At 37.8% G+C, this 12,725-nt stretch overlaps 1 protein-coding gene across 3 annotated transcripts in view; it reads right to left on the minus strand.

Moving 5' to 3' along the window:
- SYT10 (synaptotagmin 10) overlaps positions 1 to 12,725 on the minus strand; it is a 32,556-nt gene that overhangs the window by 17,893 nt on the left and 1,938 nt on the right. For all 3 annotated transcript variants that reach the window (XM_015866419.2, XM_015866409.2, XM_032445560.1), the window contains exon 2: positions 2,891 to 3,248. In XM_015866419.2, coding sequence (XP_015721905.1) covers positions 2,891 to 3,248 — 358 coding nt within the window. The remainder of the gene's footprint in view (positions 1 to 2,890; positions 3,249 to 12,725) is intronic.

Below are 12,725 nucleotides of genomic sequence, written 5' to 3' on the forward strand. Positions count from 1 at the left end.
CAGCTGTATGGCTGTGCCCCATGGGAACCAGCAGAGCTTTTGCTCTAGTAAGCCAATGCCCTAATTACATAGTGCCTTGTATCTGCTCTGAGTCACAGCATTTCACCAAGACAGTTAATTGGTCTGTTAATTATTAAGATGCTTCACTGTTGTCATGGCAACATATTTATCATCCTTTGTTCTGCAATAACAAAGGAATAATGACTGTTATAATGAAGTACAAGGATGTCAAGCAACCAGGATAAAAAGGTGTAGGGAAGCTATTGATATGTGCAAATCCAGGTACATCCACCATTACTGGCCTTTACATAGCACTCCTATAATATCCATACTTTCTATAACTTAGAACAAATACATTTTGAGTGACAAAGTCTGGATGTAAATCTATAATATAAAACAAGTTTGAACAGGAATAATGATAGTATGAAGCTGAGTTCTAACACAGCAGGAGTGACATATGTAAGACAAAAGAGAAGGATAGGATGGTGATTTATAAGTTGAGATTTACAACATGTGGCTCTAATCTATCTTCACTAGATAATACTAGAGTGATGTTTCAGACCACATCCAGGAATGGACACCAGCATTTAAACTGTATTTTGCCAGGACTTAGTCCACTATTTCCTTCTTGCCATTACCAAATTCAACTGACCTGTTTGTTTTTCTTTAATCTTAACATTCTCACTCACCTCACTTTTGCCTCTGTGCCTCATGGGACCTGACTTACTCTTGCAGAATTGAATGACAAACTCCTCTCCTACCAAATGCTAAAGAGCTCACAGCTCTTTTAAAATACAGGTGAATACTTGAAGGAAGAAATATCAGAGAATCAGTAAACTATATTGCAGCATACCTTCACAAAGTGCAGAGAAAAATGGCCCTCTAACCCTGAGCAAAAATGCATCTAAATGAACACCACTGATGCAGAAATTCTATTGCAGTTTACTGGTGCCAACACTGTGTCATTAAGTACTTAAGGTGGGACAAGCAGGGCTACTCAGGGGAAATGAACCATCCCTCCAGAAAAGATTTAGAACTGATAATTTAGGCAGGATAAGAGGAAAAAGCTTCCCCACAGTACATACAGAAAGAGCAGGACAGATGACAGACTTTAATTTTGTAAAAAATGCTGGGTTTCAACTTTATTTTATGCATTCATATCCCAGTCCAAATCACTCTGGAGGTCTATGGGAATATTTTGACAGCTTGAAGTAGCTCTGGATTACTTCCTTGAAACTTCTTTCTTCCCCTGTGTTGCCACAGAGTTTTCAAGCCTATCTGTCAGCTAGTTATTTCTTCTGTCTGTTCAGGAAGTCAGACAGTCTGATCACCTACAGATTTACCTGTTGGCACATAATGGATAAAACTGTTCAAATTAATATCCAATTAGATAGACAGCAGCACAGCAGTTGCAGATAGCAGTTGCATAAGATCCTTGTCATGTAAAGTTGTATCATCTTTTGTCCCTCTGCCTGTCCCCTCTTACAGCAGCAACAACGTCAAAGCTGCCTTCCCAGTATTTTGGAAAAGCTCCTCAGAGCAGCCAGGATACCATGCTCCCCATCTCAGCAGGTGGATATATGATATAGTATAGTGTGATATAGTAGCTGCAACCAGGCACAGACAGGTCAAAGTGGCTTAAAGGCAGCTATACAGTCTTGTCATTCAGGAGATAGTTCAGCTGCTGGAGTCAGCTAGACCACCCTTGGCTGCAGTGCTCTCATTTTTGGTTGCCTGTTGGCTGTTTCCTGTTTTTGGAAAAGTGTGAGGAAAAAAGCACTTCTGCACTTACCAGCTCAATGAATGCACTGAACTGGCAAAGTACTGGTCTTGGGGACCCTTAGAAAGGCAGCAAAGTATGTGGCCCTTAAATGTAAAGCACGTCTTCTACAATCTTGTGTGTCAATGAGAATGGGGTGGATAGATTTTTATTATTATTGTTTGGCTTTTGATTGTTTGTTTTGTTTTGGTAGCATGCCTCCATTTAGCAAAAGGTCCACTAACTTAGTCACTTCCTATACAGCATTTCTACTCTCACAGTGTTATGCAATACTTCAAGTGCCTCTTTTAACTTTCATTTTCCCATTTTCTGTTAAGAAAACATTCATTTTCAAAAAATAATAATTATTATTTATTTTTATGTAGGAAGCAATCTTTTTAGTTTACTGCCTGCTCCCTCTGCATTAAATTTGCTGACAGTATTTGAGGAAAATCGTGTTTGATACTACAGATCACTGCACATTTCTTCTTCAAAATAAGTCTGTATCTGCAACAAAACCAAAGTTTCTGTCCTTCAGTGTAATACAAAAGAAATCATTGCTGCAATAGTACATGCTTGACATATGTTCCAAAATCTATATAGAATCTGTATTGCTTTGAAATCAATCTGTAAGGACTACATTCTTAGACTGGGATTTTAATTCCTTCAGAAGTGGCAAACATGTCATGAAGAAATGTGGCATCAACAACAAATCTGTCCTTTATTTAATGAAGAGGAAAACTTTCATCTGTAAAAGCAACTGTTATGTCTACAAAAATGTATCTGTGAAAAGACAGACTTGCAGTACTTTGAAAAATCACACTAGGATGGATTTTCCTATACACAAAACCAAAAATGGAAATGTTGTAAATACATATATGTAAATACATATATATTTACAAAGTAGAAGAAGATAGATTTGATCTTCATATAACGGTGAGGTAGCTGAAGTTCTGCCTTCTTTTTTGGGATATTCTGTTAATGAGCCAGAGGCTTTACCCTCACACTACTGCTGTTTTGCCCATAACTGCTAAGAACTCAAAAGGACCCTAAGATTTTGGAAATTTTCACTAGAATGCTATGGCTGTACCTTTTCCCAGGAAACATGCCACAGATGCAAGTATCCCTTACCTTGATGATGACGTGGGCTCTGTGATCTGTCTCTGCATGCGTGCATGTCTGATCAGATGTTCTTTCAGTGCGTTCTGGACCTCTGCTGGTATATCGGGTGAAGTGTGGCTAATTTTCAGTGCAGCTTCAAGTACCTTTGTTGTAGGTTTCCCATTTTCTTTAACTTCCTTTTTCTCACTGGTCTCCAGAACCTCTGTAGGAGCACTGGAGGTGCTCTGCGGGACATTACTGGCATTGGAAGTGAGAGGTTTGCTTCTCCAGCAGGGCCAGCACAACTTCCAAAAGACAAAAAGTGAGACTACCAGCAAGGCGAGCCCGCAGAAGCTGACGACTACTGCTAACAAACTGACTGAGATGTCTGCAAGGAATTAGAAACAGAGATCATCGTGACAAACAAACATGGAGAGAAAAGAATATGAAACAGGTGAGAAGACAGAAGCATTGCAATTGTTATCCCATGATGAGTTTCGAAGCCTCATTCAAAGCTTTTTTCTTTTTGATATCTAAGCCTACGCCTTTAAAATACTATTATCCTCCACTACCTCTTTTCCACATTCCCCATTCATTGTTTCACAGTCTCAGGGCCAGTACTGAAACCACTGGCCACACAGAGACAGTCAAATTTCTCAGGAAGTAAGGGACTACCCAAACGGTCCCAAATCCACCTACTTACAGTGATCGAATGGTGTTTACTTGGGAATACATCTTGCTGAAAAAAAATTAAACAACAATAGCATTTTCTGTAAGCATCTATGAAGATAGGTCAGTCACAAACACCCAGGCTGATAGAGAAGTTTCTTAGGACTTGTCAAACTTCTGATTTTGTGTGCTAACTGGTTCATAAACATATTAAAACTGGATAAACAGGAACAAGGTACAGTCTGCTGTGAACAATAAGTTGCAGGGGTTAAATCTCAAACTGTTAGATCACGACATGAAGTTGCCTTCATACTGCACTATTCAACGCCCTTGGTTGTATGAAGACCATACCATACACTTAGCCACCCCTGCTGCCCTGCACTTGACTTTCTGTGCCATGGTGGATTAACATATCCAATAACACTGCCAAAGTAAAAGGAACAGATTTCATACTAACTAAATTCTGCAAACAGACTTGTATTTTAGGAGATGGTGGATCACCAGAAATGCCAATTGGAGCTTAATTAAGACTTTTATTCTATGTGACACATTTCAGTTTGATTTTTCCAGTATCATGTAATCTTCTAAAATATAACTAAAATAACCCTTTCCTTTTGAAAAGAGGCTTTTGTATGCTTTTTAAAAAAATCAATAAGCCTTACTTAAATGCCCCTCAAGCAAAGGCTGCTGCTACTGCTTGTTACAACAAGGTTTGACAGTTTAACAGCTAATATTTTGTATCCATAGCTGGAGGCTACAGGCTACTAAACTGAACCAGTGGAAAAGTGCAACCAGCGTATGAGCCTAATTTTTTCTAAAAGATCACAGGATAAAAAAAAAAAATTGTCCTCTAGGTGTGTGCAATCTATGAAGCAGTTTGCAGCTCATGAGTCCTCCCGGGAGATTAAGTTTCTGGAAGATAATTTCAGAAGGTTTTCTTTATTAATATTTAATCTTCAAATACAACTTTCAGTAAGAAATAATAAGCTTACGGCCCATTCAACATGAAAATAGATAACAATAGTCAATGTAAATAGGTGTTTATAGTCTGGAGACATGCCTCAGCTCAACCTTCCTTCATATATGTCCTGGCCAGCTTCATGGAAGAATTGGCAGATATGCTTCTGCATTTGAAGAGTTTAGTACTAACTGCTCCCTGCCTTGAACAGAAGTCCACAAACATTTTTGACAGGCTTGGGCACCTTTTTCTGCATACAGCTAAATGTCAAAATGTAGCCCTTGGAATATTCATGTCAGCTTAATGAGAAATTCATACGACAAACTTCAATTTAAGATGCTCCCATAAAATGAATGGATGCATAATTATACCTAATAGCAATGTAACACAAGAAGAAAGCAATACTTTTGCCTACAATTTTTCTAGAGAATGAATCCCCAGTAGGGGTTATTAGGCTATTTGGTTTGATCTACTGTTTACCCTGCTATCTTTTCTGAGCCTCATAATTTTTAATGGGCTTGTGCATATTTTGCAGTAGTGTCCAATCTTGATGGCAAAAGAAGACATTAAAAGTTGCTGCCGGAATTTACAGCTTGGTTCAGTGATTAATCACTTTGTTGCAAATTTGTATTTCTGATTTGTATTTTTGTAATTCTTATTTACAATCCCTGATTCTATCATGTCCTTGTATGAGAGATTAAAATATATGACATGCGTAAGAGGTGTCTTGTGCAAAACACAAATAAGCTAAAAGTGCTAGAAACAAACACAGAGCTTGAAATGCAGTTACCAACACCAGTCCCTGGTATGCTTTTAGCCATTTTAGGTCTCCCAGCCAATTCCTGGGCATGGGTCATTAGAGAAGTGCAACAAACATTCATCATAGGCACTTGGATGTCCTTCTGTTTCAGTAGATGATGGAGAGACGCTGCGATATGTCAGTTGGTCACAATACCAGAGCATGTTCATACATTAATTCTGTATATGAATACAGAGGTATGCCCCACCGAAGGAACTTTTTTGATAAATGAAACCAGATGAATTTTCAATCAACTAAATATTTTTAGATTCTCAAAGTCTGACAAAATATATAAAAAAATGTTGATGGTATCTCAGAAAACAAGAAAAAAGAAAACCAAAAAGAAATTCAGTTTGAGTTCATCTGCAATATTTCCAGCTCAGTGTAGGTGTTATTAGCATAATTAGCTAACATTTTGAGTTGAAGGCTTTTAAAACTGAAAAGTTGCAATTATTAATTTAGAAAATGGTGAAATAGATGAAATTATTTTAAAAAAAAGAAATATAAACATCTAACAGAGTTTCAATTTGATGAAGGCACTATCAGTTGAAAAAGATACTATCAAAGCTTTTCTAGCCAATCTTATTTTAAGTTTTTCACTGCGAGAGATTTTTCAAGTCTTCAAATAACCTGGTGTCTCTTTTCAACTTTCTCTAAATTTTCTTTCTTTATTTCCGTTTAATAATTTCAAATGGTCTCTAATTCAGTGTCAGAATCTTTACAGAAAAAAGTAGGTTCCATAGCCCTGAAACACAGTATGAAACATCTTAAGTTTTACGAGTAGTGAAAATATTGGAGAGCTAATTCTGGAAATAATCATATAAATTATAGTCTCCATATCTGGTATTTTAGTAGCTTGCTCAACAGCCTCACATATTGCACTTGATAGTGTAACAGATACTTAAACAAAATAATGAAATACAGCAATTGCAAAGGAATTGGACAAAAATAATAATAATATATATAATTCATTATAATAAAAGTTATATTTATTTTATTACATTTACTGCCATAATTGCTAGAAAGCAATTAGTATGCCATATCAATTAATGCAAAAATTATATTGTTTGATTTTCTTGCTTTTGAAAGCCACTCTATTGAACAATTATTATGCAAGATTTGCTGTTAGGAGAAGATTAGAATCATTTATAGATCAGTAGACAAAGGGAGCTTCCTTGACACTTAACATGTTGCACTGGATATGTCTCATATATTACCCTTTCATAGGAATTTAAGAATAAAAAACATTAAGAGATGGTTCTGCAGAGCAGGAGTTTCTTCACATACTCATCAAGGAAATCTGGATAGAGAGGAAAATGGTTACCAAAGGATGGAAGTGTCTTTAGGCTGGGGTCACACTTTAGTTATGTAAGTATTCTTTAGATGGTGACAGATTCAAAGACTGCCTTAAGTTTTTAGAGACAGAAGGGGGTACACTCTCTGGTCTGTGACAAGGTTAATTGTCAACACCATAAACAATATTCTTGCCCTTCTCTGCTATGAAGAAAGAAAAAAATCATTTTCAGCCTCAGGCAAGCTTTTGACAACTCTTTTTCCAAACTGATAATCGCAACCTGTCTTCAATGCTATATGTTTGCACAGAATAGATATATTTCTGAACACTCGCCTTGGCACGCTGCACTATGGTTTTGCCATTCCTGTTCACATGCTGAGTAATCTTAGGAACATGAAGAAAAACCCTCTCTCACAATGCCCCTCCTGATCAGTGGGATATCTTCCACTGATTTCATTGAAGCTAACATTTCACACCCAGTGATTTTTCTTTACCAACTTCTCCTTAAAGTCATCTTCATAGTTATGATAGAATTTCATGACTGAATGTCCCCTGTTTCTTCATACCTTCCTATTTAAAATAACTCTTTGAAGAGTGCCACTATTGGTCAATTTAATACCTCTCATTTGGGAAAGGCATGTCTACTTAGGAAATGCTTGAGCTATATTTACTTCAAACTCTTTCTGCATTTTTTGTAAATATTTTTGGAGAGACATCCAGCATAAGAGGCTTCTTGACAGCTGGTGTTTCATATTAGGCAAGTCTGTAGAAACATCCCCACCCTTTTTTTTCTGGATGCTAGGCAACATTTTGAACCATGGTTTCTGTACTGTGGCTTCCGACAATTTATTGCTTTTAACTTGCCTCAGAGAAGTCCTGCACATGAACCTATTCTCAAACATGCACGCTGGCAGACTTCCATGTCCAAAGCAAATTAAATTCATTTCCATTACAGTCAGTGCTCTGAAAGCACGTGGCCCTTGAGGCTTAGCTTGGGAAAAAAAGGCACTCATCAGCCATTACTGAATGTATACCAAGGAGACCACTCAGTGTGATAATGTAGCTGTCCATATGCATAAGCAGCAGGCAGGGCAAGGAGGGACCAGTCAGCTACAACTGTGTGAAACCACATTATGCAGTCTCTCTTGCTCATCACATCACATGGCAGGAGGTATACAGAGGTGTGTACTGACATATTGCTCCTGCTGGATCTAGAGGATAGGGGCAAGCCTGAAGTACAAAGTTGTACCATAGGTTCCTACCTCAGGACTGTTACAGAGCCCAGTAGCCTTTTTCTGCCTTTAGAAGAGCTCTGAGTGTCTCTAGCAGACAGAAAAACAGGAGCTGAGTTCTCTTTTGACCCCTCTCTTGGTGTATAGTTGATATTGGATTTCTTAAATATTTCATGTTCAACATCCAATAACTTTTTTTCATAACTATTTTTCTTCAACTGTTTTGTTTTGTTTTGCTTTTTACTATTGTTAATTGTCCATAAGCAAGTCTGCTATTTCCATAGGAACCACACTGAAGGGAGCTCTGGAATATAAGCAGTCAGCTCATACAGATTAATTAACACATCTCTGATTTTCTAGAATTTGAAGGATATAGGAGCTTTACCAATTATAAAACATTTAGGTCCAACAGATCTCCCTTATCCCCACAGGAAGAAGTTGGCCCAACCCAAAACTTCTGCTGTTCAGTTTTTTGGGAGGAATCTGAAGAATCAAAAGTTTCTGGTGTTCATTTTCACTTGGCATCAGCAGATCTTCCACAGATACCTCTCTGTCAAGTAAATCCCAAGGATGGGGATATAATGGTTTGGCATGCCTCAGACAGCAGCAGGTGCAGTCTCTTGTATTTGCTCTCTTCACTGCATTTGGTCACAGCACCTGATTTACCTTACAAACTACAGAAGTAAACTTCAGCTTGAAAATCTGCATGTGGTCTCTTCTGCTGCTGCCATACCGAAACATACTTTGAAGATCTTCCTTAAATCTTTTGACTCCAGCCCTATTGTGAATGTGTTCTTTCCTATGTTGTTAATTCAGACTGATGTCTGAAACTGTACAAAACAGCGATCAGCCATCACCATCTCCTGGCTGGTATATTGCTTCCTAGTGCTAACAGAACTCAAGGGTAGCATTTTTCTTACTGGTAAGGGAACCCAATGAAGTCAGGTGTCACTGTGATTTACTACATCTTTACTGCATATAAAATTAGTAATCTCTTGTCAAGATCATTTAATCTAAGTTACACCATTTATCAGTGCATCTGATAACCTCTGTCTGTCCAACCACTAATAGAACATCCTCTTTCACCATTTCAGATTCCATGTATGGACCTTTAGATTATGTTGTGTACATTAGATACAGGGCATTTGCCAGAAGCTTGTTAACTTTCTCCTAGTCCACATAATCTTTGGTTTTATAGAAATCAGAAGGAATTTGAGTAGTTGTATATAAATGAAAATTAGTATACGTTGTTTGTAATGAGAAAATATGGCTCGCACTCTGCCTGTCTGGGTCATTGTGTTTTGCCTACACTGTAGGAAGCAAATGACATCTGACTGAACGCTGGCTTTTACACTCTAATTTACTCTAGCAAATGTAAACTGTTTTCCTGAATTTCCAAAGCATTTTCTGGCTTGTCTGCCTACATACTTTTTTACTTCTTAGTTCTCATTTAGTTTCAGGAGGAGGTAAACTCCCATGTCTGCACAGCCCACATTTCCCATTTACCTTCCATTAAACAAAAACACAGCTCTGGGTTTGGTCCCATGCTGCTCTCACATTTGCAAGTATGTCTCTGGAACATGGAAACACAGAGGCTGGAAAACATCTGCAAGAATACTTCACTATCCTCTTTGAGACAAGAAAAAACTGCAAATGTATCACAGGCCCTTTGAACAGCCAGCAAACACAAGCATGCCTCACCTACAACCAAGTTCATGCAGTTGAAGTATCATTCTTGAATTGCCATGGTTATGTTTATTCATACCAAGCAATACATAACGAATATGTTACACACAGGATGAGACCCAGCTAAACACTTGTCTCTTTATGATCGTTAAAACAGATCTGTCCCCGAGCAGCTATAACCGTTCCAGTATTTTTCATTTCTTTGCAAAACATGTACAGAGGAAGAGTCTTTTATAAAATGCTTTTACTCTGCATCACCGCTATCTGCATGCTGAAGGCTTTTGCACTGTTATGACTGCCTTCACATTTACTATAAAGAAGTCTGGTTTCTGTGGCATGTTTACCCCTCTGTTATACCTTTGCATTGCTGAATTGCCTGCTTTTCTGTTTGTTTGTTTTTCTTCACAGCTTGTTAAGAAACATTTCATAAAATACAGTTTTCAGTAACCCTGCACTTTTTACTTTTTCCCTAAACCCTGTTTCTCTCTGATAACAGTTTTGCTTTGATCAGGTGACATCACAAATAACTCAGTCTGTCTTTTAAGTTTATCATTTAATTTTATCATTTTTCTTTGCAACAGAACACTCAATTGTTGCAAATAACTGTTACTTCCTCATGAAGAAATATTTTCCTTTCAAGTATACTTGCATCCTATGTTGTGTTGTGTGCAGTGTTTTCTTACTCCTTCCATACTTCTGTAGCAAATTTTCAGTCAGGGATAAGGTTAGAAGCTTGTTAGGTTAAAATAAATAATGATAATAAAAATAAAATAATTGTGAATAGAATATTTAGGTGAATAACAAACAGTCCTGTGTAAGCTGATGTTCTCTGCATGGTCAACTTAAAACAAATTCACTGCCTGACAAGCAAATGAGCAAGAGCAAATAACACCCCCTAGAGCTCTCCAGCCACGCTCTAGCTGGCTAAAATACAATCTCCTGGCAGGGAAACAACTGACTTCCCAGCTGTTAAAAATACTGTTTTCCCATGAGAACTGATAATGAGAATCTTGAGTTTGCAGGCCTAGCAGGCCTAGCAAAGCAAAGACAGCAGTAAGTAAGTGGCGAGACTTTGCAGAGCGTGTGGGATGGCAGTGAGTTTTAAACATGTCCCCAGAGCAGGATGCCTGTCTCCTCTTAGGACAGTTCTTGCCTTAACCTTCAGAAATGCTCCCAAATGGGATTTTGATGTGCTTGGCTCTTTACAATGAGGAGAGATGCTTAACTGGCAAGAAAATGAGCTAGTGTTCCTTACTGCTCACACAACCTGAGTATAAATACAGGTAAAACCAAGCAGCACATATGAATTTTGGACATTTCTAGGAAATAATTAGCATTAACTTTTGTTGGATACAATCCCGTACTTCTAGTTCCTACATGTTTTCCACCAGACTCTTCCCATTATTTGACAAATACATTTGCCCAAATCTTCTGGAAGTAAAGGTGTAAAAATAAATCAGTTACACCTTTAATACAGCATTTTGCCAAAAAATATTATACTCTTCTCAAGAACGCTCACACAGTCATCTAACTATATTAAGGCACCATAAATGTAAATAGCTTCCTAATCTTTTTTTGTTGAGTACTCCCCTTGGGACAAGATAATTAATAGTCCTTGTAATTGCCAGGGTAGAAAATATAACGGCAGATGTTGTATCTTCACTAATTGTCCAAAGCTCTGGGAAAATTACAAAATTATTTCTCTCCATAACATTCTTTATTATGAGTTCCATAGATTAATTATCCATTATGTGAAATATGATTAGCCTTTCTTGACCCTAGAGTTGAGCAGTAACTGAGGGTCCTAAGGTTTTGCCATTGTCACTAAGAGGAAAAAATACTGAAGAATGAAGACATTTTTTTGATGTCGTCCTGTTTGTCTGCAAAGAATGCCCAAACTCTTATCTCTCTGAGAACATAAGGAGTCAAATGTCTGGAAATTATTATTATTATTATTACTTTTAATTAATATTAAAACAAAGAAGCTCTCCTTCCTGCTTCGTTGTTTCTTTTTGGATCCTGCCTTTCCAAAGCAATACACTCCTTTATTTTCTTTGGCCTGACTGTTGTCTCTGGTTTCCTCTTCTTTGTTTACATTCCATTCTGTTACCCTTGCTATGCTTCTAGACATCTGTACTGTCAAAACAGTAACAACAATAAAGCAGCTCCCAACCTCTACTTGCCAGTGAAACTTGTTGGGTCACAGAGTCAATGTCATCTCATATTTTGGTGTGAACCTGAGTTGTGGTTGTGATTCCTCTGAGAAGGTCAACTACTTTATTCAGCTGAACAGAAAGCAATGATCACACCCACCAACACAACCATATCAGAGCAGTTCTAGTTACCTATTTTAATGTTCTAAGTTCCAGAACTTTGTATTACACAGAAAAGGTTTGCTTTCCTTTTTACCATCCTCTCTTTCACTTTCTGTTAGCACCTTCTCACAGCCTCCAGAATTTCTTCTAACAGCTCAAATATCTTCTTACTCTGCCTACAGTAGTTTCTTCACTGCATGCCTCAGTGCTTGCTCAGGGGCTAACGTCCAATATGCTGCACAGAGCCCCATACCACAAATAACTGAAGTGGGCATGGACTGTGAAAGAGATTTCCACATCAGGCTGCTGGGAAAGCTAAAGCAAAATAGGGCTAAATTAGCCCATGCTCCTCTTTACCATACAGCTAGTGCTGCATGACACCAGATGTGTGCAGAATTTACTAAGCTACAGGAGGATACGTCTACTGGATATAGACTCTCACAACAACTGCTACCATTCCAGACACCAGTGCTTCAAGACTACACATTTATGACTTCATTCTCAGAACAGAGAATGCTTTAGATTTATACCTTTAATGAGCTGCATCTAGGGATGCTCAGCACTGTGGACAGCACTAACTTCACCCACAGCATTGGAAAGGTACTCTGCATACATTTGAAGAGCAGAATTGAAACATTTCTGTGGCATGACTAACCTTCCCATGACCAGATTTCTCTCAGCCTAAACACTGCATTGACAACCTTTCACTTTCAGAAAACTCAAGTGAGTAATATCTACATCTTGTCTACCCAAGTGTTTATATACAAAAAATACCGTCAGTTATCAACAACAGCATCTCCACTCTTCCACTGGAGTCATAAAGTATTAATATGTGATTGCTAGCATTTTTATTAATAAATGAGACAATGTTTGCTTTAACACATATGCCAATAAAGTTGACACCTTTACAGT

This window comes from Coturnix japonica, chromosome 1 (genome assembly GCF_001577835.2).
Source record: "Coturnix japonica isolate 7356 chromosome 1, Coturnix japonica 2.1, whole genome shotgun sequence".
Classification (NCBI taxonomy): Eukaryota; Metazoa; Chordata; class Aves; order Galliformes; family Phasianidae; genus Coturnix; species Coturnix japonica.